The following is a 25,467-nucleotide window of genomic DNA, read 5'->3' on the forward strand; positions in this document are numbered from 1 at the left end:
GGACCAGAAGAGAGAAGGCCTTCTCCCGGAGATGTAGTCTTGGCTCTTTAGGATAAAGGTCTCCTGCCTTGTAGATCTTTGAAGAAGGAGAGGGTCCTTGTTTGGCCAAACTGCTTTATTTGATGGTGGATATGAATGCATACATCTTACTCAGGGTGAACCAGGGATTAAATACCTTTTTCAGGAAGGAGAGCCCAGGAAGGGAAGTTCATTGACTGAATGCTGCTATCTTGTTATCATGGAGAACGGTGGATGTCTGTGCTTCATCACCGATTGTCACAGGCCTCTCAGTGGGGTGTCATGATTACATGTCCCAGATCAGGTAGTTTGGCGGGGAGCTGCCTACTGTTCTCAATTCTGAGATTTACCTTACCAGTTTTTCTGCTCAGCCTTACCAGTTTTTCTGTCTGGTGGCACGGTCCACTTGCCCCACAATGCTTGGGCTTCCCCCCAATGTGTGTGTGTGTGTGTGTGTGTGTGTGTGTGTGTGTGTGTGTGTGTGTGTGAGAGAGAGAGAGAGAGAGAGAGAGAGAGTCTCACTCTATAGCCCAGGATGGCCTGCAATTCAGTGTATAGCCTAAGTTAGCCATGTGGTGGCTTCCCATACATTCCTCTAATTCTCACCTTTCCGGGGCAGCAGGAGAGATCTGGTTTCTCTTTCTCTCTCTCCCTACACACACACACACACACACACACACACAGAGTAGCATAGGTGGCCTGTTCCCTTAATTTCAGCACTTGGGAGTCAGAGGCTGGCCTATGAGTTGGAAGATCAGTCTGATCTGCACAGGAAATTCCAGGCGAGGCAGGGCTACAGAATGAGACCCTGTCTCTCAAGCAAACCAAACCATCAAGCTGTACAACAGTCCCATAGCAAAGGGAAAAGTAAGACTCTTTCTTTTTTTTTTTTTTTTGGTTTTTTCGAGACAGGGTTTCTCTGTGTAGCCCTGGCTGTCCTGGAACTCAGTTTGTAGACCAGGCTGGCCTCGAACTCAGAAATCCGCCTGCCTCTGCCTCCCGAGTGCTGGGATTAAAGGCGTGCGCCACTATGCCCGGCTTAAGAGCGAAATCCTAAGTAGCCCCTTGCCAGGGACACCCACTCTAAGAGTGCCCTCAACTCTGCATGTGCATGCATGCTCATGTGCAAACGTGCGTGCGTGCATGTGTGTGTGTGTGTGTGAGTGTGTGGAGGTTAGAGACCTACATTAGGTGTCTACCTCAGTTGCTCTCCACTTTATTTTTGAGATCTCTCAGTCTCACTGAACCTGGAGTTCAGGAATTCAACTAGGTCAGCTGGCCAGTGAGCCCCAGGAATCCCCTGTCTCTGTGTCCTTGTGCAGGGATCACAGACACACACTACTGCACCTGGTGTTTTACATGGATACTGCGGATCCCAAGTCTGGACAATGCTCGTAACTGACTGGGTCAGCCCTTTCCCGCTTTGCTCCACCCCTGGCTTCTAGCACTTTCAGAGGTGTACAGTCTTCTGTGAACAGTCACTTGTCTTTGTCTACGAATAAACCTTTATATTGTATTATCTTGACTCTGACATTGCTCCTCATCTGTGTGCTTGGGTCACTTTCTATAAAAAGTGAGCCTTTGAGGGGCTGGAGAGATGGCTCAGTGGTTGACAGCACTAGCTACTCTTCCAGAGGACCCAGGTTGATTCTCAGCACCCTCATGATAGCTCACAGCTGTTACCTCAGTTCCAGGGCATGCAACACCCACTTCTGGATCTATCAGGTACTGCATGCACATGGTGGACAGAGGTACAAGCAGGCATAATATCCTCGCATACCCATATACATAAAATAAAAAAATTTCATTTATTCTGTACACACACACACACCGGCCAACAATAAATCTTTTCTTAAGTAATCAGACTTTGAAGTGAAGGGGAAGGATGATGTTAATTTGGGTCCTTTCTGCTTCTCCATGCCCAGAATAGAGATCGTCAAGCAAGCCCATGTGAGAGCAATGATTTGCAGACTAAGATGCCGAGAAACTGCCCGTGATGCTCTCCACTCAAGCCTTCCACATCCATGCTCCAGAAAGGATCCTGGCAACAGCCTCTCTCTCCACCCTGTTCCCTTTAACTGCCCTGTGAGTGCATTCGGTTTATAAGAAGCAGGCTTTGAACCCTTCGTTCTCCTAAACCAGAACACTGGGTTCTGCCCCCCAGAATGAAGCCATGTCACGACAAGCTGTGACTTAAGGTCAGCCTTTTCTTTGACAAGCCAGAGCATATTTATAAAAGGAAAAGTGTTTGCCCCCTCTTCCCTTGCCTTGTTTCAGATTCAGAGGGAATATGTCTTACTCGGCCTTGAAGGGCATTTCAGAGCGAAGGTTTTGATGTTAAACAGAGGCAGACGAGGCCAGTCCCACCCTGGCAGACGACAAAGGAGAGCTGGGCTCTCTTTTAATGTTGGTTTGAGAAATCTAAGTACAGGGAGCCTGTGTTTTGCACCAGCTCTGCTCCAGAACGCCTGCGAAAGCCGTGACTTAGAAAGTAGGTGGCACTGTACACAGGTCCTGGCGTGAATGCCAGGATCCTCGTTCTTTCCTCTTCCGGCCGTCTCCCTGTGGGCTGGGTGTCAGCTGAGCTTCAGGAGCAGGGCCAGGCCACATCAGCTCTTTAGACACTTCCTTTGGAGCGACTTTGTTATGTCATGAATTCCTCTGGCATCTGTGGGAGCCCATGGTCCCCTCTCAAGAGTGTTGTTTCCAAAACCCATGCAATAAAGTACATAGAGCCAGGACCAACAGAGCAGGCCTGTCTCAAAAACAAAACAAAAAACTCCAAAACAGCCCCCTTTTAAAAGCCCCAAACAACAAAACCTAAGATCTAATGAAATATCCCCCAAACACAAACAATGTCTTAGCTAAAGCAGTGAGCCCAGCACAGCAGGCAGAGCTGTAAGCTCCTCTCTGTGTTGAGCGCATGCAGTGCTGGGGTTTGAGCCCTACTTTTGAGCCAAGCAGTCTACCAACTGAGCTACATGCCCAGCCCTGGAAAAGCTGTCATTTGTGTCCCCTGTGTAATTTCTGCCTTCAAGAGGTAAAGGGACATGGGTCATGAGTTCGAGATCATCTTCTGCTACACTCAGTGAGTCTGAGCCAGTGTCTTGGATTTCTTTTTTTTTTTTTTTTTTTTTAAAGATTTATTTATTATATGTAAGTACACTGTAGCTGTCTTCAGACACTCCAGAAGAGGGCGCCAGATCTCGTTACGGATGGTTGTGAGCCACCATGTGGTTGCTGGGATTTGAACTCTGGACCTTCCGAAGAGCAGTCGGGTGCTCTTACCCACTGAGCCATCTCACCAGCCCCCGTGTCTTGGATTTCTGTTCTGGTGCTAAGACACCACGACCAAAGGCAGCTCGGGGAGGAGAGTGTTTATTTCATCTTCTAACTACTCACATCACACCCAGTCACGGAGGAAGCTGGGCAGGAACCTCTGAAACTGAAGGAGACGCCATGGAGGAATGCTGCCCCTGCCTTGCTCCCTCTGGCTTGCTCAGTCTGTGTTCTTTTTTTAAAATTAATTAATTAGTTAATTAATAATATGTAAGTACACTGTAGCTGTCTTCAGACACTCCAGAAGAGAGCATCAGATTTTGTTACGGGTGGTTGTGAGCCACCATGTGGTTGCTGGGATTTGAACTCAGGATCTTTGGAAGAGCAGTTGGCACTCTTAACTGCTGAGCCATCTCACCAGCCCCTCAGTCTGTGTTCTTATACCACCCTGCCCTTATACTGCCTGCCCAAGGATGGCACTGGCCCCTCCCATGTTGTCAGTCATTAAAACAAAGGGCCCAATGGTTACATCCACAGGCCAGTCTGATGGAGGCATTTTCTCAATTAATGTTCCTCATCTTGGGTGCTCTAGTTTGTGTCAAGTTGAAAAAACAAACAAACATGGCCAGGGACTACATGAGAAAACAAAAACATCACCAAAAGACAAAAATGAAAGCCAACCTGGTTAGTGATCAAGAGCCTGCACTGCAGAGGTCTTGAGTTTAGTCCCAGCATCCACATCAGATGCTATGAGCACATCTTCCCCACCAGACAAGCAAAATTAAAATAAAATAGTTTCAGGGGCTCAGTGTGATGCCACACATGTTTAATCTCAGCACTCTGGAGGCATGAGTTCAATGCCAGCCTGGTCTACATAGTAAGCTCCAGGACTCTGTAGAGAGACCTTGTCTCAAAGCCAAAAAATTTTTTAAAAATTCTTTTTTGGGCCAGGTGGTGGTGGTGCACGCCTTTAATCCCAGCACTTGGGAGGCAGAGGCAGGCAGATTTCTGAGTTCGAGGCCAGCCTGGTCTACAAAGTGAGTTCCAGGACAGCCAGGGCTACACAGAGAAACCTTGTCTTGAAAAAACAAAAAACAACAACAACAAAAAAAATCTTTTCGGGCCAGGGATGTAGCTCAGTGGTACAGAAATTGTCACTTGCTTTTTGGTGACTTAGGGATATATGTTTCTTCTATTGTTTTAGTTTACTACCATTGTGGTTAGTATTTTGAGATGAGCTCTCACTATGTAGACCTGATTGATCTTAAACTTATTAAGTTAGGCCAGGCTGGCCTTGGATTCAGACATCCCCGATTCAGCTACCCAATTGCTGGGTTATAGTTGACTACAATATACCCTCTTCTTCCTTCTCCTCCTCCTCCTCCTCCTTCTCTTCCACTTTGCATTAACTAACAAAATCTAGCTGGTTACAGTCACACACATCTACCATCCAAGGACTCAGGAATACAGAGCTCAGCTGTGAGGAGCATCTATTGCTCTTACAGAGGACCCAAGTTCAGTTCCTCTGCAGTCGCATCCGTTGGTTCGCAGACACTGTCACTGCAGCTCCAGGGGATCTGAGGCTCCTCACTCCGTGGGCACCGGGACTCACACGCACATATCACTGCCAGCCAACACATAATTAAAAAGAAAATGAATCACCAGGCATGGTGGCAGTGACCCACACCTTTAGGCAGGTAGGTTTCTTCCAAGTTCAAAATCAGATAAATAAGATCATATATATAATATATGTTATATCATATATGTATATATATAAATTCTGGACTCAAGGTGAGGCAGGAATATCACAAAGTTGAGACCAGAGCAAGCCAGTAAAAAGACCCTATCTCAAAAAAACAAACCAATCCATAAACTGGAAGATAATAAAGGGAAGAATACAGCCCGGACATGGTGGTACACACTTGTAACCCCAACATTCATGAGGCAGAGGCTACCCTGGGCTACATAATGAGACTATATCTCAACAACAACAAAAATCCAAAACAAAACAAACAAACATCCTTCTATGACTTCAAAGGTCTGGTAAGCCTAGCTATCTCTGTCACGTGGACACTTGCATCAAGCCTAACATCTTTAGGAACTCCATGCGTTCTAACCCGAGTGAAGGCTCAGGTGCTGCCTGCAGTCCTCTGCTTTGTCACAGACATGCCTTTGGCAGGCCTAAGCAAGGGAACACTAGGATGATGGATGATGTGGGTTCCCTTGGGGGAAGACTTTTCTACCCCTGTGAGGAGTGCAGCACAGGCTCAGAGTGCGGACAAGAAGCTCTGTGGTGCAGGGTGTGCTGGGCTAAGGTTAGGTAGTCATAGGTAGTGAAGGAAGAGTGGGCGAATCTGGGGTGTCCTCGGAGAGCGGCACAGTGACCCAGGGCTAGGAGGGGTGAGAGAGGAAGGTGTAGTGAGTGAGCCCCATGTTTTTCTACTTTAGGGTTTGCTTGCAGCCAGGAGATAGGCCTGGACCTCGTACCCCTCCCTGTTTCTCTCTATCCTCTCCTGCCCTTCACGGCCCTTCTGAGGACAGCCGCCTACCAGGCCCCTGGCATGCCAGGCTTCGCAGCTGGCCCTGATTGTCATTGCTCCCCAGGGAGTCATGGGAACACACTCCCCTTGCCCTCTTCACCCCCCTCTTCCCAGACGAAGCCAGGCCCTAACAATGCCCCCTCAGCCATCCAGTGGCCTGGACACAATGCCCCTGTTTCGGTTCATTGCCAGCTCCAGGAGGCCTGCTGGGTTTCCTGGCCTGTCTTGCATATATATAACTCTGGCTTCCAGAAGAGATTTTTTTTTTAATTTAAAAATAGTGTGTAGGTGGGGGTGGGGGTGGGGGCTGGAGGGCTCTGACTCTTCCTTTGAATATCTTAATATATGTGCAAAGTCTTTCTCTCCCAGTGTTCTGCCTGCCCCACTCTCCTCCATAGCTGTATTTGCCATGTGCCTGTCAATCTGGGGCCTTAATGCAGGTGTCAGCTACAAAAAGAAAGAGAAGCTGATTGCTCCATTGTGGCCAGCCTCTGCTGCTGCTGCAGACCGTGGGGGTAACCTGCGGGCTTCTGATATGGCAGGTGCTGGGCCCTGCATACACATGTGTGCGCCAGGGCTGGAAACCGGAGTCTGACATGGCTGAGCGTGGTCTCTCTTACTGTTGTTACACCCAGCCCCACCTGGCACTTGGGTACACTGTAACTTACCGCCTCTAAGGCACCATTCAAGATCTAAGATGCGTTATTTTGACTCCCTACAAAAGGAAGAGGAGCTAGAGCCTCAGCTGAGCAGCGAGGATGCATTGCTAGCATGTGGCACACACCAGGCTTCTTGTCCTCAGCACCAAAAGGGGGGGGGGGAGGAAAGAGGAAGAGAGAGAAAAAAAATTCAGAGATGTTAAAATATGAAAGTTTCAGGACCCGGGTATGGTTTGCCCATCTACAATCCTACCACTTAGGAGGGGAAGATCAGAGACTCCGGAGTTCAAGGTTACCCTTTGATACCTTTGTCTCCTCCCCCCTTCCCCTTCTCCCAGGATCAGTGGAATAGGGGTTGTCTCATTCAGTTGTCCTCCAAGTGCATTTCCCCTCGCCTTGTCTCTGGGCCTGTCTGTGCCCCCACAGAGTTTGGGAGGTAGGACCGGGGCTATTTCAGATAACTCTTCTACTCTCAGGGTGAACAAGCAAAATTCAAGATGAAAGACAGAGAGACGCAGAGAGAGAGAGACAGAGAGAGAGAAAGAGAGAGAGAGAGGAGAGGGAGAGAGAGGGGGGAAGAGAGGTAGGTGTGTGTGTGTGTGTTTGTGTGTATACATGAGTGTGCGTTTGATTTAGGGTCTCCTGTAGCTCATGCTGGTATTGACTTCACCAGGTAGCTAATACTGGCCTTGAACTCTTGATCTTTCTGTCTCTGTCTCCCAAGAACTGGGATTACATGTGTGCACCATCTTGGGTTGATTCATCTCCGTTTTATAATCTCTATCTATCTATCTATATGTATCTCTTCTTAGAAAGAGTGTCATTATATAGCCCTGGGTTCTTGGCTCTTGTTATGTAGACAAAGCTGGCCTTGAATACATAGAGACCCCTCTGCCTCTACCTCCTGAGTGCTGTCACTACCCCCATTGAGGACACACTTTTAACACTTATTTGTTTGTGTGGTGGTAGGCTAACACTGTGGAGTTCTGTGGATCCTTCTGCTAACTGAACGCCACTCCTCAGACTGGTGGGTGGCCATTGACCTCACTGGACTCATCTCTTTTATGTTTAGTACTCTGTTTCAATTTTTTAATTTTATTTTTAGGGGTGTGTGTGTGTGCATGTGCGCGCATGTGATAGTCTCCATAGAGAGAAGAAAAGGAGGCTGGATTCTGTTGAGCTGGAGTCACAGAGGATTGTGAGCTGACCTACTGACCTAAGTGGGTGCTGAGAGTCAAGCTCTGATCTTCTGGAAGAGCAGTACATTATTCATTCATTCATTCATTCATTCATTTAGACTAAGTCTCACTTTGTAACATGGGCTGGCCTTGAACTCATAGACTGTACCACCCAACTTTCATCTTCTTCATTCTTGTTGGTTTGTTTTGGTTTGGTTTTTTGAGACAGGGCTTCACTGTGTAGCCCTGGCTGTGCTGGAACTCACTCCACAGACCAGGTTGGTCTTGAATTCACAGAGATATGCCCCTACCTCCCAAGTGCTGGGATTAAAGGCATACGCCACCACTGCCCAGTTTCATCTTCTTTCTTTTCTTTTCTTTTTTTTTTTAAAGATTTATTTATTTATTATATGTAAGTACACTGTAGCTGTCTTCAGACACTCCAGAAGAGGGCGCCAGATCTCGTTACGGATGGTTGTGAGCCACCACGTGGTTGCCGGGATTTGAACTCTGGACCTTTGGAAGAGCAGTCGGGTGCTCTTACCCACTGAGCCATCTCACCAGCCCTCTTTTCTTTTCTTTTTTGTTTGTTTGTTTTCTTTCTTTCTTTTTTTTTTCAAGACAGGGTTTCTCTGTGAGGCCCTGGCTGTCCTGGAACTCACTCTATAGACCAGGCTGGCCTCCAACTCAGAAATCCACCTGCCTCTGCCTCCCAAGTGCTGGATTAAAGGCATGTGCTACCACTGCCTGGCCTCATCTTCTTTCTTAATAGCAGCTGACATTGCATTGAACACTCTTGGCACTTTAGGTGCTGTTCTAAGCATCTGGCAGCTCATTCGCCATGGCAACAGCCCTATCAGACAAGCATCATCATCATCATCATCACCATCCCCATTTACAGATGAAGAATCAGAGCCATTGGCTCAAAGAATCTCCTACCTCACCAGTGTGCGCTTAGTCAGGGCAGGGATGAAGCCACTCCATGGTCCTCCCTCTCTCTTGGGAGAGACATGATCCCTCCGAAGTTTCTCCCACTGAACATATGGGCTGACTGATGGCTGGGACCACGCAGTGACACCAGGAGTGTCTACTTTCTCTGTCCTCCCATGTCCAAATCTCACTGTTCCTAACCTGCAGACAAGAGAAGCTGTGTTGGAACCAGCTGGTGCCCGAGCAATTTCAATAGCATTGTGACACTTACTGGGGATTACATCATGGCTCACAGGACACGATGTGCGATGTGCGAGGAGTTGCCGACTCACCTGGAACAGCAGGGGAGGTGGACATAGTCATGAAGCAAGGTAAGCTGGGACACAAGTCCAGTTGTGACCAGGGAGGAAGCAGGTGATGCTTAGCACCTTGATGGCCTGTCTAGTATTGCCAATGGTTACAGGTTTCGGCTTTGTTTCATTTTGTTTGATACAGGGTCTCGTGTAGCCTAGGCTAACCCTGAACTTGCTAGCTAGCTAGCTAAGGATGATTTCACACTTTGGATCCTTCTGCTTCTACCTCCCTAGTGTTGGGATTACAGGTATGCACCACCACAAACAGTTTTATGCAGAGGTGAGGAGAGACCCCAGGGCTTTGTGAATGCTAGGCAAACATTCTCACCAACTGAGCTACGTTCCCACACTCTATTTCTGTTTGTTGTTTTTGGGTTTGTTGTTGTTGTTTGTTTTTCAAGACAGGGTGGCGCATGCACCCTTTCTCGAAACCCCCCACCCCAAAAAAAAGACAGGGTTTCTCTGTGTAGCCCTGGCTGTCCTGGAACTCGCTGTGTAGACCAGGCTGGCCTCGAACTCAGAGATCCACCTGCCTCTGCCTCCCAAGTGCTGGGGCTAAAGGCCCATCGCCACTTTTATCAGAAAGCCAGGTGCTTGAGTTTTGAAATTAAACCATTGTGTGGGCCAGTCTGAAAACTCGACTTCCTGTTTCTTCATCTGACCCTGACACCTGTCTTAATCTGTTCCCCACATTCCAAGCCTGGGGCAAGCACTGTTTCTTTCTGAACTAAGGCACTGTCAGCCAGTTAGGGTGAGCTGGGGTCTGCCTGGCTCTGAACGCTTGCCTTTGTATGAGTTCACCTCTCCAGTGGGTAGGGGGCCTACTCAACCAGAGCTGGCATGGTGACAGGACAGCTCTAGGGACAGTAAACTGCCAGTCAGTGTAGCGTCGTGGAGTTACTCAAGAGGAACGAGATGTCGCAGATGCAGAACTCCCCACTGCCTTCTGCCAGTACGCAACAATGGAGGCCTCTGTGCCCCTTAATAACATGAAGTCACCATAGAGACATTTCTTCCAATTATGTATCCTTTGTAATGATGGGATACTCTGTTTAGAGTTCTTTTTTTTTTAACTAAGAATGTATATTTATGGGAGGCTTGTGTGGAATAAATAGTTTTAAATTATCTCTGTCACTTGTCAAAGTTCTTAATGAGCATATTGTGCGGGTCCCATGGAAGTAATTCTTCAGCCTTGCACGAGCCTGCAGGCTCCAGGTGTCTCAGATGCACCTGCTTTGCTCATAGATGAAAATGTCACACACACATACAGACACACAGACACACACACACAGTCACACAGTGTTCAGTAGATGGCCATGGCAGGAGTGAGTGTGGTTCAAGGGAAATGGTTGTGAGGCTTGCTCACACAGCCCAGGATTCCTGTTTATGTCTATATTTAAATATATGGAGTGAGAGGTCTAGTCACTTTCTGCTACACCATTCTGCTTGCTTGCTTATTTATTTATTTACTTATTTACTTCTAGGGTTTTTCTCTGTGTAGCCCTGGCTGCCCTGGAACTCACTCTGTAAAACCAGGCTAGCCTTGAAACCAGAGATCCACCTGCCTCTGCCTCCCAAGTGCTGGGATTAAAGGTATGATCCACCACATCCATTCTGCATCTCAGAAAGAACCAAAGGCAAGATGTCTCCAGGGAGAGGACACAGGACCAGAAGCCACTACCTCCATGTACTCCTTTAGAGATGGGTTTGGTATAGATTGTAGGAGGTGTGGGTACATGCTAAGCAAGCCAGAATCCACCCTAACACCTTTAGGAAGCCACGAATTGTATCCTAATTCTGACTCCTGGGACACTATCAAGGGCAGCCCTGGATTTTGCAGAGGAACAGGCTAAGTTCCCACTTCACTTTGCTGTGTGACCTTGAGCTGTGAGGGACCCTCTCTGAGCCGATTTCCCTTCTGCATTCTGCAGATAAATAAACTTCATTCTGGAATTATAAGGTCAAAAGAAGAGCATCAATTGAAGTGGCTGCCCAGTGATGGTGGATTAGTGTTTGGATGCCAGTCAGCCTCAGGAGAACGGCTGACACTGAGAAGAACCTTATCAGGATCTTCCAGGCTCTGGGCCAGGGCATCCAACTCTCCAGTCCTTTTCAGATGTCCACTATTTATTAACAGATCCAAAAGCTCATTTTCCTGCAGGGAATTCTAGTCTTCACCCCACTCCTCTCTGCTGCTGAGGACCTGGGGCACTGGTGGGAAAGGATACCTCTGTCACTTAAATATATACTTTATTTTTTATTTTTTATTTTATTTTTAAAGAAAGGGTCTTATTGTGTAACTCTGACTGGCCTGGAATTCTCTGTGTAGAGCAGGCTGGTCCTGAATCCACAGATAATCCACCTGACTCTGTCTCCTGAGTGCTGAAATGAAAGGCGTGCACCACCTCACCTGGCTTAAGTTCCGCTCACTCTTTATAATGGATTTTACTAATTCTCCCTGTGTGGCTCAGGTGCCCCTGAATCTCTAGATTGGAAAGCTCTTCCCACCCCAACCCCCCTGAGTGCCTGTGACTGTAAGCATTTATAGGATGTGAGGTTGAATATTTTGGAAGGGTAAGGCTTTGCAAAGCCCCTGGGCTTGGCCTCTCCAACTCTTAACCTACTAGGAAAACTCAGTTTAGTCATCATAAAACGGGACAGCATTATGTTCCCCCTTCCAGCAACCATCTTGATCCTTGATAGATAACAGATGCTCAGTAAGTGTTTGTTGAATGACTATTGAGTAGCAGAAGGCTTTACAAAAGTGAACGTCGTTGTTAATGGGTCCCTTAGGAAAGCCAGGAGACAGAAAACTCTACATCTGGTATGAGAATGTGCCAACCTCTCTATCCTCCGTCAGTGCCAGTGTCAGGCCCGGTTATGCTGAAGGTTAGTTTTCAGCTTCTCTACTGTGCTGTAAAGAGTGGGCAGTACACTCATGGGCACAAGCAGACCCAGGTCGGGGGATCTAGTGTGGGCCACATCCTGTCACTGAATTTGCAGGCACCAGCCCTGAATGGGCCTCATTTTCCCATCTGTACAGCGAGAGGCTCACATGCTCTCTGTGGTCCTTCCCTGTTCTGACACATTCCAGGATTTGCAATGAGTAATTTCACAAACTGTTCGTGAGTAGGGGAAGAAAAGACACTCCTGCTGCTTTCCAAACCACCAGAGTCTGCAGAATACCTTCTAGTCCCTCTGCTTTCATCCTCATGAGAACTGGAGACGGCCGGGACAGGAGCTAGGTGCCTTTTTTATTGATTTATTTATTTTTATACAAAACTGAACTGAAAAGCATCCTTGGGAGCTGCAACTTGCTTGTTTTATAACAGGATCTCATGTTATAGGATCTTGGCTGCCTATATAGCCAAGGATGACTGAGCACTCTCCTGGTCTTCCTGTATCTACCTGCTGGGGTTACAGGTGTTACCCCATACCCAGCTGTAGCAATTGTAATCTTTGGCTCTACTCCACATTTTTATTGTAAAGGTATACCAATTTGATTTCAAAGATCAACACATTATCTGGGATGGGCATAAGTGTTCCTTGTGTTTCTTTGTTTAAATATTTATTTATTTTTTTAATTCTTGCTGTATCATAATCCAGGCCATCCTGGGACTTAAGCTCTTCCAGTCTTGACAAAAAGATTCTAAACTGGAGGTCAAGTAGTGGCCCAAACATGTAACCCTAGCACTCAGGAGGTGGATGCAGGAAGGTAACATTGATGCAGTTTGAGCTACTACATAGCAAGATTTTATCTCTTTAAAAAAAGGGGGGGGGACGGGGTAAACCAGGCATTGTGGCCCCACCCAATCAACTCCAGCACTTGGGAGGCTGAAGCAGGCAGATTTAAACATGTTCCAGGGCAGCCAGAGCCAGCTGAGACCCTGTCTCGAAAAACAAACTAAAAATCCACCCCTCCCAATCAAACCAAACCAAACAACAACAACAAAAACAAAAACAAAAAAAAAAAAACAAGGGGAGAGGGCAGCGCGGCTGGGGATTGATTCTAAATTGGCCAAACCGGGGTGGTTCAAAGTTAACCTGTGCCTTGGTGTTTCTGGGCCCTGGAACACCACAGCCTCCTTATTGCGTTCTTGCTCACCTCCGCCCTCAGCCTCCAATTCTCTCATACTCAGAAAGGGCCCAAGAAGCAGCCCCTGCTAAGCCAGCCCAGAGTAATGTGGTCAGAGTTGGGGCGAGACTAAGTAGCATGAAGCATGGAGAAAGTAACACCGGCTTGAGAGTCCCTGGAGCTTACACTGGACCTGGGGACTTGAATATTGTCAGCTACTTACTCTCTTCTTGTGGTCATCTCCCCCACCCCCAAGGACAGGAACTTTGTAGGTCTTGTTAAACTTTTCACGTTTCTATTCCTAGTATTGGCAAGATGCCTAGTAGAGAGGACTACAATGCTGATCAGATGGGCTGACCCCAACAATCAGAAATGCTGATGGAGGACCTCTGGATTAAAGGCACGACCATATGCACCCTCCCCGCCCCTGCACCGCCCTATGAGAGGCCTAGCGTGGAGATACTTTAATGGACCAATCTCTTCACATTGCAAACATTTGCCGCTTCTGTGTTTCCTTTTTTTCCTTTTCACTAGGTCATGAGTCAAGGTCTGGACTGAAGATGGGACAGTGAATGCTCTCAGGCGTTTGATTTTTTTTGAGACCAGGGTCTCACTGTGTAGTTCTGGATGCCCGCCCTGAACTGGGAAGATCCGCCTGCCTCTGCCTCCCAAGTGCTGGGATTAAAGGCAGGCGCCATTGTGGAGTGACCAAATGAATGAATGCTAACTGGGCTCTGGCTACGAAAGAAATTTCAGTAAAAAGAGACTGAGATCAAAGCCACACATCCCTTACTCATTTCCTGGCTCCCTTCTTGGGCTTGGCTTCTGGGTGACAGGATAGGGAAGAAGGCATGATGTGAACTAATGGAATAAATGGGTCTTAAGACCGGAGATGTGGCTGAAGCGAGCTTTGGAGGTGAGCCTGAAGAGGCAGTCTCTGGGCTGTAAACTGAGGGGGTGGAGACCACAGGTTGAGAGTTTAGGGGGTCATGTGGAGACTGCGGGACGTGCAGAACCGAGTACGAAGTTTGTTCCCTTCGCCAGACCCGCCACCCATCGAGTGGGCGGTGAAGGGGCGGGGCCCATTGCCCACGCCTCCTGCAGGGCACAGCGAGAGGCAGAGGGGAGAAGGCGCCCGGCACCGCCCGGACAAAGCCTGCGCGCGCCCCTCCCCGGGATTGGCCACCCCGCCCCTGGTCCCACCCTCCGTCTCCTGCCCCGCACGCCGCAACCAATGCCCGCCATCAGAGCCTCCGTCGTCACAGCCGCCCCGGCCAATGGAGGAGGCGTTCGGCGGCGCGTGGCTCTTTCGCGGCAAAAAGGATTTGGCGCGTAAAAGTGGCCCGGACTTTGCAGGCAGCGGCGGCCGGGGCGGAGCGGGATCGAGCCCTCGCCGCGGCCTGCCAGTCATGGGCCCGCGCCGCCGCCGCCGCCTGCCTCCCGGGCCACGCGGGCCGTGAGCGCCATGGCCTTAGCCCCCGCGGGCGGCCAGCACGCGCCAGCGCTGGAGGCCCTGCTCGGGGCGGGCGCGCTGCGGCTGCTCGACTCCTCGCAGATCGTCATCATCTCTACCGCGCCCGATGTCGGCGCCCCGCAGCTCCCTGCCGGCCCCGCCGCGCCGCCCACTGGCCCTCGCGATCCTGACGTGCTGCTCTTCGCCACGCCGCAGGCGCCCCGACCCGCGCCTAGTGCACCGCGCCCGGCTCTCGGCCGCCCGCCGGTACGGACCCTAGGCGCGGGCGGGGGAGGGGACGGGCTGCTGCGCTGGGCGGCGCGGAGCCTGGGCTGGGCCTCGGGGCTCCGCCCCGGGGCGCGCGTTGACTGACTGCCTTGCCTGTCTGTTTGCTGAGCCTCGCTCCAGGCCTTGGCGTCTTCAGCGGAGCGTCGGATCCATTAATGATTGTGTCTCACGTGTATCCAGCTGGTGCTTGCTTAGTGCACGCCCAGGCATTGGCACCAAATTCCCAATTCTGGTGTGAGCTGGGTGTTGTCACGTGCCCATCTGCCAGAGGGAGGAACTGAGGCCCAGAGATGGGGAAGTGCTTCACGCAGCTGCAGATGGTGGGGCTGATATTTGAACTGATGTCTGCTGGCTTGCTGCAGAACCTATGGCTAGGGAGTGCGCACAGTTGCTTGTTGGAGGTGAAAGAGGGTGACTGTTGGAGACATCTTCGGGAGATCCTCCTTAGTGGCTCTGCCAGGTGCAGGCCTAGCCTTCCAGGCCTCTGGGGATAGGCCTCTTGATTGGGAGGCCTTCTCTGCAGGGGCGGGGTGCTGGGCCAGCTGCTGCAACCCTTCCTTTGCCTGTCCTTCCATCTGCCACCCTTCCAGCTCCTGGTTGCCATGGAACTTTATTAATCAGGCGGACAGACCCCTGAGCCTCTGGAAGACTGGGTGGGCTGGGCCCCTGAGAAGGGGCCTCCAGTTCCTGGAGAGAGAAGACGTGGGAGGGAGATCCCTGGATAAAAGTCTCTTCCTGATTCTAAGCAAGTAGCTCAAGACTACTTTAGGCAGGGGGCCTAGAAAAGGCAGCTGGGTACGTGGAGAGTGGAACTTGGATCTAAGCAGGGGCCAGCTCCGTGAGTGGGCCACCATCTTCATTGTAGGGGTGGAGGGGACAGGAGGGGCGAGGGGCAAGGCCCAGTATCAGAGTAGAAGCTGTTCAACTCCTGATGGGGGTGTGGGTGGCAGCTGGTCCCTGAGGCATCTTAGAGTAGGCCCCTTAACCCCCTTGGCACAGCGCCCAGTGCTGCCTTCCTTCCGGAATCACCAAGATGCTAATAATAATAACAATAGCAGCCACCATTGTTTTGAGGATGTTTTGTGTGCCAGGCTCTGTGCTAAGCACTTTACCCACTTAACCTTGTGGGCAACCTTACTTTGTCATCCTTTCATAGATGAGGCTGAGGCCCACAACTGATAAAACTTCTAAAGCATTCAGCGACTGAGCGGGATTTCCTGATTGTTAAAGGCCTTTCCTCCCAGCGAGGAGGCCGGCCAGTATTTGGTGGGTCAGCCAGGGCTTGCCTTGCATCAACTCCAGGGGCCTGTACCTGTAGGGAGGAGCTTGGGCCCTGGGCAGGTATTCTACAGTAACCAAACATTCCATTTGCTCAAGTTGTTGAGTTAGTGAGTCCCATTATGCGCTAGGTGCAGAGGTAGTTAGGGAACCCCTGCCCCCATAGTACTTAAGGGCCAGCAAACATTTTCTGTGGGAGAGGTTGACACCATCCTGGAGCCAAAGGCCAGGAATGTAAATCTGGATTTTGGCCTGTACTGACTTTGCTCTGGAATTTTGGGGGGGCAGTCCTTGAAATAAGCTACAGGCTTGGCTTCCACCCAGTGAGTACTTGCTGGGTCCTTCCTGTGCACCTCTGTACACCTCTTTGCAGTTCAGACATTCCTCCTTGACCTACCTCTCTACCTTGTCATGTGTGTGTGTAGATCCTATGGGGGGTGGGAGTAGCACAGACGGGAGAACTGACACATGTTCAAGGCCAGCCAGGGCTACATAGTGAAGCCTTACCTTAGAGTAAGTTGGGCTGGATAGATGGTTCAGCCATCGAAAGCACTTGCTGCTCTGTTCTGACAACTTGAGTTTGGGTCACAGCCCCAACACTGAGGTCACAGATGGCTAACTCCAGTCTCCAGGGATTTGATATTGTCTTCTCCCGTCTTTAGGTACCCATGTTCACATACATTCATACAGACACAAATTTCCTTTTAAAAAGAAAATACTTTTAAGAAGTAAACTAGTTAAAAATAAATTAGGCTGGGCGTGGTGGCTCACGCCTTTAATCCCAGCACCTGGGAGGCAGAGTCAGGCGGATTTCTGAGTTCGAGGCCAGCCTGGTCTACAAAGTCAGTTCCAGGACAGCTAGGGCTACAGAGAAACCCTGTCTTGAAAAACAAAACAAAACAAACAAACAAGAAAACTAAAAATAAATAAAATATCAACAGCCTATTTTGGTTCATTGACATCTTGAGTTCAAAGCCAGCCCGAATTACAAAGACCTTCTTTCAAAACAGTAACAGCAAGAAGCTGAGGTTCCCCATTATAACGTAGTTCTTGTTTACTGTAGAAAGGATGTGGTACCATACATTAAGTCTGTAAGAGACAGGCTTAGAGTAGAAAGCCAGCTCTTCTGCAGGGCTCTTGTTTTAGGTGTGACACTGTTGTTTTATTACACGAATCCCTGGCTGGTCGCTGTGAACGTTTAATGCTGTTGGCGATTGAACCCAGAATTGAATGCACACTGAATAAGTACGCTGCCAGTCCCCAGTCTTGAGAACATTTGTTTTTAATAGTTCTAAAAGTTGTGAGCCATGTGCGGTGGCTCCTTTAAAACTCCAGTACTTAAGTGAGGTACAAGGATCAGGAGTTCAAACAGTACGTCATTCACGTTGCCCAGAGGAGGTACCAGTCTGCCCTGGCTCACCCACAGAAGCGCTCCTGTTTCTGGAACACACTCTCTTAGAAGCTAAACTGGAGAACAGCTCCTGAGATTTCTAGTCCAGGAAGGGACCATGTATGTGTTAGCCTGTCACAGTGGTTTCCTTGTGTGTCTGAGCAGATTCTGTGCTGGCCTGGGCCTGCCTCTGTCTGTTACTGAGACTACATGCTGTTCCAGGGGCTGCATAAAGCTTTTGTGCCCTTCCTGTGAATGGGTGTTTGAATCATTCAGCTAAAGGTATCTTCACCTGTGGGTTTTAGGATCTCAGTGCTAGGGTTGTCTAAAGATGAGTGACAGAAACAAGCATCTCTTTGAGCTCTTACTTTAAAGCATGCCTTTGGGGATGGGCAAGGGTATTTGGGGTCGTGTCAGCCCATGGGGTGCATATACTTGGATTTCTCCCTGGCTACAGATCTAAGGTGGAGGCTAGCATAGGTCCAGCAATCAGACAAGAGTTTGCTGAGGAAATGTGTGGGGTTTAGTTACCACCCTGCTCTGGCAGAGACAGCAGAAGCAGTGTCTGCCTGTGTGTGATCAGCTGAATCTCATGCTGTCCTCTTCCTTGGTCTGCAGGAGTCTGTGGCAGTGTGAGGGTGGGGACATCTAGTCAGCACATACTGACTGACACTGAGGCTTGTGGCACACAGGGATGCAGAGGTTTGTTGGTCCAGTGTCCAGTGACACTTTCTCAGTGGAGGTGGTAGGCAGGGAGAAGAGACACATCTGTAGTAGTTTGTAATGGATGGAGGGAAAGGCCAGGCTTGAAGCACTATAGAGAGAGTAACGGCCCTCTGAAGCCATTGATCGCTCATTAAGGGTCCTGCAGGCGGCAGCTATGGGTGTGAGGAGGGGCATAGGAGCCCCTCCTTTCCTTAGAGCAGCATCTCCTTAGAGCGGGGATTGGGAGAAGGCCATCTCCACAGTTCATGTGAGGAGTGCTGTTGGAAGGCTTTACTGAGGCAGAGTGATGTAGAGGGAGACCAGCGTGGGGACAGCTGTCCTGTCCAGTGGGAGGGTGATAATGGCTGTGGGAGGAATTCTTGGCAAAAGAATGTGACAGGTGGTGGGCCAGGTTGAGAGGGTTTAGTTGAGAAAGGCCTGTGGCTGGTGTGAGGATAGCAAGTCTGGCCCAGTTAGTGTGTTTTGAACTATCCCTGGGACTTCACGGTCCTTCTTCCCAATACTGTGAAATTAGAACTCTTATGTTAAAGGGCATGGAGATTAGCAGCTCAGGGTCTTTCTCAGACAGACCTGGGTAGGAATTGTGGCTCTGCCACTTGTCCATAGGTTGTAAAGCGGAGCTGTTATGTTGCCAGTTCAAAGAACAGAGTACACTGAGCACAAAGCTGTTGTGAGCTCCAGCTGCTGCCATGGTTATAGATACGTAAATGAGTTAAAAACTAGAGGCAAGTTGCCTGGGGGACCTGTCCCCTCCCTTGGTGGCTTAAAGCACTTGTCTCTGTGGGGTCGGGACTCGAGGGAGATTTAGCTGCTGGTTCCAGCCTGAGATGGAATCCTGTTGCAGCCAGAAAGCTCCCTGGCTGTAATCGCAAATGGGCCTAAGGTTGTGGGGTTTGTTCCAAGTTTGCTATGTTCCTCCTACCTGGAGGAGTTCTAGCTCTTTGCCAAAGGGGCTTATCTTTAGGGCTACTTGACAGTATGGCTCAACGCTTTCTCCCACCAGCACCTCAGAAGCAGCATCACTGTCCCAGTGACCAGTGTCAGAAGTGACACCATCACTCCCAGCTTACATTTAAGGGGAGAAAGTTAGCACTTATCTTTGAAAGCCGAAAGCCTGGTGGCATGTGCTTGGAAGCCCGGTACTTAGGAGGTTAGTGGCAGGAAGATAAGAAATTCAAGGTCATCCTTGGCTACATAGTAAGTTTGAGGCCAGCCTGGGCTAAATAGACCTTGTATTTGTAGGAGCTAAGGAGACTAATTGGTAGATTGTGTGGTAGTGTTCACGGGCCTCTAGCATTACAGTGATGATTTGTTCTTTGCTGGTGTGTTTAAAAAAACACCACCAGTCCTAGGGAGGTAATGTTGGACATAAATTTTGAACCTGGGCTTTCAGTCTTGAACTTGACTGATTTGAGTGGTAGGATGCTAGCCTCATGCTGTGTCCCTCAGAATCTGTCTCTGCTCGTATACCTTGGCATCCTAACAGACATCAGACTGGGGTTGGGATACCAAGCCCTTAGCTAAGTCTTCTATGGTCTCAGTCCTGGTTATTGGGCATCTTCCTGTGTTTCTGCTACAGGTGAAACGGAGGCTGGATCTGGAAACTGACCATCAGTACCTGGCTGGTAGCAGTGGGCCATTCCGGGGAAGAGGCCGCCACCCAGGGAAAGGTGCCATTGACTCCAGCTTCTCAGGCCCAGACTAGGGGAGGGGTGTGGACATGGTTGTACACTCTGGGGCCCCAGTAGGCTGCCCAACAGGACTTCCTCAGGCCTTGGAGGTGGGGACTTGCCCAGCTACAAGAGGAGTGCTTTGGTTGGCAGACAACAGCCACAGAGCCTTTCTGCTTAGCCTGAGGGGAGGGAGACATTTGCTTCATCTTGCCACTCTACATTACTAGGGAGACAGGCCAGTTGGGGGCAGGCTGAGTGTTTGAGGACCTCCGCCTAGCCTAACCCCTGCTCCCCAGGTGTGAAATCTCCGGGGGAGAAGTCACGCTATGAAACCTCACTAAATCTGACCACCAAACGCTTCTTGGAGCTGCTGAGCCGCTCAGCTGACGGTGTTGTTGACCTGAACTGGGCAGCTGAGGTGTTGAAGGTGCAGAAACGGCGCATCTATGACATCACCAATGTCCTGGAGGGCATCCAGCTCATATCCAAGAAGTCCAAGAATCATATCCAGTGGCTGTAAGTACTTACCAGGCAGGTGGGCAGGTAACAGCCAGACCAAGCCAAATTGCTTGCAGTGGCTTCCTACATTCCCCACAGCTGGGAAACCAAGGTCTTAAGAGAGTTACCTTCCCAGGGGTGGTAGAAGGGGAGGAACGAGCAAGTCTTGCAGATCCAGTTCCCTATAGCTGTACAAGGTTTCCCGTATGTATGCTTGTGAGCGCACACATGCACACGCACACACGCCTTTCAGAGGGTCTCCTGTTCCCTCTCCCATGGTTGCCCATTCTTAGACCGCTGACACCATTCCAGCTTTTGTTGTCATCATTGAGATCGGTTTTATACATTTGTGGTTTTGTTTCTACTTCTCTGCTGAACCTTCTGCCTCCCCAGGCATCCCGCTGCCTTCTCTGGCATATCTGCCTTGGTTTTTGATAGATGATTCTTCATTCTGTATTGTTTTCTTTTTACTTGATAGTGTGTCTCTAATTGTTTGTATCTAATTCAGCTGTGTCATTCCATGGCATGTTTGTGCTATTGTTTTCTTACCTGGCTCCTTGGTGGGTGTTTGTTGACTGACCAGGCATTTTACTGAGCCCGTGTCAGTCTTACTCTAAGCCGAGCTGCGGAGCAGAGCCACAGAGGAAAAGGAACTTGCCAACTTCTCACAGAATAGTGGTGGCAACAGACTGTCTTGTGGGTGAGGGCTGATGGATGGGTGCTAAGTCTTCACTGGCTTCCCACAGAGGCAGCCACACCATGGTGGGGATCGGTAAGCGGCTTGAAGGCCTGACCCAGGACCTGCAGCAACTGCAGGAGAGTGAGCAGCAGCTGGACCACCTGATGCACATCTGTACCACACAGCTGCAGCTGCTTTCCGAGGACTCCGACACCCAGCGATATCCTTGGATTGGTCAGGGTGCATTGAAGGCAGACTTGGCCAGTGGTGGCGCCACACTACTGAGACTATAGAGGTTACCTAGGGCTCAGATGATAAAAAATTCTGGCTTTGGAAACAAGACCTGGCTCTACATTGACTTACCATGTGACACCGAACAAGTTACTTGAATTTTATGGGCCTCAGTTTCACCTATAAAAGAGAGGACAGTAATATCCATTTCCAAAATTGTACACATTAATAGAAAAATAGCCAGGGCTGTGGTGGCGTGCACCTTTAATCCCAGCACATGGGAGATAGAGGTAGGCAGATCTCTGAGTTTGAGGGCAGGCTGCTCTACAGAGCCGGTTCCAGGACTACATACAAATGCTGTCTCAAAAAAAAAAAAAAAAAAAAAAAGAGAGAAAGAAAAAAGCTGGGCATGGTGGCGCACACCTTTAATCCTAGCACTCAGGAGGCAGAGGCAGGCAGATCTCTGAGTTCAAGGCCAGCCTGGTCTACAGAGTGAGTTCCAGGACAGCCAGGGCTATACAGAGAAACCCTGTCTTGCAAAATCAAAACAAAAAACAAAAAAAACAAAAGGAGAAAAGGCAAATGATTTGATAGGTACAAGTGTTTGTGGCCAATCATGACCACCTGAGTTTGAGTCCCCAGTGGAAGGAGGAAACTAATGCCTGTAAGCTGTCCTCTAACCTGTACATGTGCATTCACAAACACACCCCTGTGGCATGTGTGTGCACATACAGACACAAAATTAAGTTTTAATACGGGTTGGAGAGATGACTTAGTAGTTAAGAGTACTGACTGCTCTTCCAGAGATCCTGAGTTCAAATTCCAGCAACCACATGGTGGCTCACAACCATCTGTAGTAAAATCTGACGTCCCCAGCACTCAGGAGGCAGAGGCAGGTGGATTTCTGAGTTCGAGGACAGCCTGGTCTACAAAGTGAGTTCCAGGATAGCCAGGGCTATACAGAGAAACCCTGTCTCAAAAAACAAAAAATAATAAAAAATAAAATCTGACGTCCTCTTCTGCTGTGTCTAAAGACAGCTACAGTATACTTATATATAACAGATAAATAAATCTTTTTTAAAAAAACAAGTAGTACATTTTAAAAGAAGCCAAGGACTGGAGACATGGCTCAACAGTTAAAAGCATTTGTTACTCTTACAGAGGACCCAAGTTCAATTCCTTGCATCTACATGGTGGCTCACAGCTATCTGTAGTTCTAGTTCTAGTGCATTTATGCCCTCTTCTGACCTCCAAAAGCAATAAGTGCTTGTGTGGTGCACATTCAGGTAGGGAAAACATATACAGAAAAGACCAGGCTGAGAACAGGGATACAAGCCTTTAAAATCCAGACTCTGAGGGAGCAGAGCCATGGGGATATCTGAACTCAGGCTGGTCTGGTCCACATGCTAGGCTAGCCAGGGTTACACAGTGAGACCCTGTCTCAACCAAAGATGAAAAGCCCAGTGTGGTGGTATATACTTGTAATCCCAGGGCCAGGGATGAGGCAGAAACTGTAACACTGAAGGCCAATTGAGGTTATAGAGTAAGACGCGCAGCATAAGCACAGGTCACTGGATTACACAGACCCTGTCACCAAAGAGTGACAAACCTTTCCTTGGTCACTAATTTAGTTCCTGATTGTAGCTTCAAAGTTAAGACTTTTTAATTCACAAAAAGAAACTATTAGAAAGTGTGCCTTTTAGTGAATATCATTATCAGTAAGATTGTCCATTTCCCAGCCCAGACCTGTTGAGCCTTTGATATGGAATTATCACAGGCAGCCATGAGTTTGGAATTGGATGGGTAGATAGTCTCACTGTTGAGGAAGTTGAAGTTTAGGAATGAGATTCTGGGCAGCTACTATGTGCCAGGCGGTGGGATGAGGGTGTCAAAAAGGAGTGACTAGGGAGGTGTATGTGAGTCAGTGGTCCTTGACTCCCCCAACCCTGGCCTATGTGACCTGCCAGGACCTTCGCAGCATCGCAGACCCTGCAGAACAGATGGTCATAGTGATCAAGGCCCCTCCGGAGACCCAGCTCCAAGCTGTGGATTCTTCAGAGGTGAGACTAACGGCCCTAAGCCTTTCTAAGACAGGGAGGCTGGGCTGGTGGTCAACTAGGCCTCACCTGTCTATTCTGCCTGCGCCTCCACCCAGACATTTCAGATCTCCCTTAAGAGCAAACAAGGCCCCATTGATGTTTTCCTGTGCCCTGAGGAGAGTGCGGACGGGATTAGCCCTGGGAAGACCTCATGCCAGGAGACATCCTCTGGGGAGGACAGGACTGCAGACTCTGGCCCAGCAGGGCCTCCACCATCACCTCCCTCCACATCCCCAGCCTTGGATCCCAGTCAATCCCTGTTGGGCCTGGAGCAAGGTAGGTAGGGCCAGGGTTTGTAGTATTTGGCAGGCAATCATGGCAGCCCCTCTCCTGCTGGGCCTCTCCTAACTTGTAATGCCTCCTTTCTCCAGAAGCAGTATTGCCACGGATGGGCCACCTGAGGGTCCCCATGGAAGAGGACCAACTGTCACCACTGGTGGCTGCTGACTCACTCCTGGAGCATGTTAAAGAAGACTTCTCTGGGCTCCTCCCTGGGGAGTTCATCAGCCTCTCCCCACCCCACGAGGCCCTTGACTATCACTTTGGTCTCGAGGAGGGTGAGGGCATTAGAGATCTCTTTGACTGTGACTTTGGGGACCTGACCCCTCTGGATTTCTGACAGAAGCCTAGGGATTCAGGGTGTCTGAAGATGCCCACCTGTCTGCAGCTTTGGAGCCTCTGCCCTGGGCCTCCTTCCTGCCTCGTTGGAATAGCACGATCCATACCCTCTGTCCAGTAGCTTCTAGCTCTGGGGTTTGGTTGCTGCCACATTGAGCAGACCAAAAGGGGAAGGATGTTGTACAGTGTGTGTGCATGCACCCCACACTGCGCACTGTGTGCCTGGGGTGTGTGTCTGAGTGTGTGTGTGTGTGTGTGTGTGTGTGTGTGTGTGTGTGTGTGTATGTGCGCGTGTACCCGGGAATGAAGGTGAACACATCTGTATGTGTGCTGCAGACACATCCTGGTGTGTCCACATGTATGCATGGATCCATGTGTGTGCATTGGGGTGGGGGTGGGCTCTAACTGCACTTTTGGTGTCCTTGCTGCAGGGGCCCTGTGAGGCCCAGGGTGGCTGCCTGCTTCCAGAATCCTGTGTGTCAGCCAGGCCGGGTAGTGCAGCTTGGCTGGCTGGGTTTGGAGGGCAGCAAGAGCACTGCTTAAAAGTTTTCCGATCGAAGCTTTAATGGAGCGTTTATTTATTTATCGAGGCCTCTGGTAAACCTGGGGGATAAGCAAAGGGTGGGGGAATATGGGGTGATACCTTAAGTCCCTGTTCTCTGAAGCAAGGGCAGGATCCCTATCCAAGAGTTGCTGAGGCCCAAGCAGTTTATTTATTGGGAAAGAGGGAGACAGACTGACAGCCATGGATGGGCTGGAGAAACAGTCCCTTTGTACCAGTACCCCAGCCACATGTATCCAGGGGATCTGAGATGGGGAGGGTGTGTGAGGGCCTTGGCTGACTGCGGTCAGGAGGGGTGGGTATGCATCCTTCCTGTGGTTGGAGTGCTCCTCTGCTGTCCTCCCCACCCTCCAGTCTGCACTTTGTTTCCTAACAGTTCTGTTCCCTCCTGCTTTGATTTTAATAAATGTTTTGATGGTGTTAGGGCTGGGTTTGAAACTCTTCCGCCAGCCAGCGTGAGGCTAGTGTTGGAGGGAATGTTCACTCCCTCTTCCCATCTGACTTAATTTCCTTTCAGTTTGTAACCCCTTGAGAAGAAAACTGACCCAATGGTGGGTAGGGAGTTATGTCTGGGACCTAAGTAGAGAAGAGGGAGTGTCAGAGTCAGCTTGCTGTGCACCTTCTGAACATTAGTAAAGATGCAACACAGTGAACTGTGTTTGTGTCGAATGCTTTCCTGTTGCAGCTTTTGTTCCCTCCCTATAGGCCTTGTAAGTAAGAACACCAGGGAGTTTCCTGAAAGAGGTGCTGGGGCAGAGATCTGGGAGAAGGAAGGGGTGACTGGGAAGCCATGACTTGTGTTAAAGCATAGGTGGAAGTCCTCTGAGCTGAGCATCTACAAAGCTTACTTCCCTACAACCTGGGGGCCAAGGGGGAGGACTATTATCCTCATTTGACAGGGAAGTGCAGATGCCCAGATATAAAACGCTTGTGGGTCTGA

At 49.6% G+C, this 25,467-nt stretch overlaps 1 protein-coding gene across 1 annotated transcript; it reads left to right on the top strand.

The window, feature by feature from the left end:
- The first annotated feature begins 14,397 nt into the window (after positions 1-14,397).
- E2f1 (E2F transcription factor 1) lies at positions 14,398-24,992 on the top strand. The gene is made up of 7 exons (XM_021156429.3): positions 14,398-14,752; positions 19,747-19,837; positions 20,137-20,356; positions 21,085-21,237; positions 23,194-23,308; positions 23,404-23,623; positions 23,719-24,992. Exons 1-7 carry the CDS (start codon positions 14,498-14,500, stop codon positions 23,964-23,966), a joined length of 1,302 nt encoding a protein of 433 aa, XP_021012088.1. The 5' UTR covers positions 14,398-14,497; the 3' UTR covers positions 23,967-24,992.
- The last annotated feature ends 475 nt before the right edge of the window (positions 24,993-25,467 follow it).

Source organism: Mus caroli, unplaced genomic scaffold (assembly GCF_978045245.1).
Source record: "Mus caroli unplaced genomic scaffold, Mus_caroli_1 scaffold_2, whole genome shotgun sequence".
Classification (NCBI taxonomy): domain Eukaryota; kingdom Metazoa; phylum Chordata; class Mammalia; order Rodentia; family Muridae; genus Mus; species Mus caroli.

Coding starts and splice junctions, on each gene's coding strand:
- E2f1 (XM_021156429.3), top strand. CDS start 14,498: ATGGCCTTAGCCCCCGCGGGCGGCCAGCACGCGCCAGCGCTGGAGGCC. Junction 20,357..21,084: donor AAGAATCATATCCAGTGGCT/GTAAGTACTTAC, acceptor GGCTTCCCACAG/AGGCAGCCACACCATGGTGG. Junction 23,309..23,403: donor AAGCTGTGGATTCTTCAGAG/GTGAGACTAACG, acceptor GCCTCCACCCAG/ACATTTCAGATCTCCCTTAA.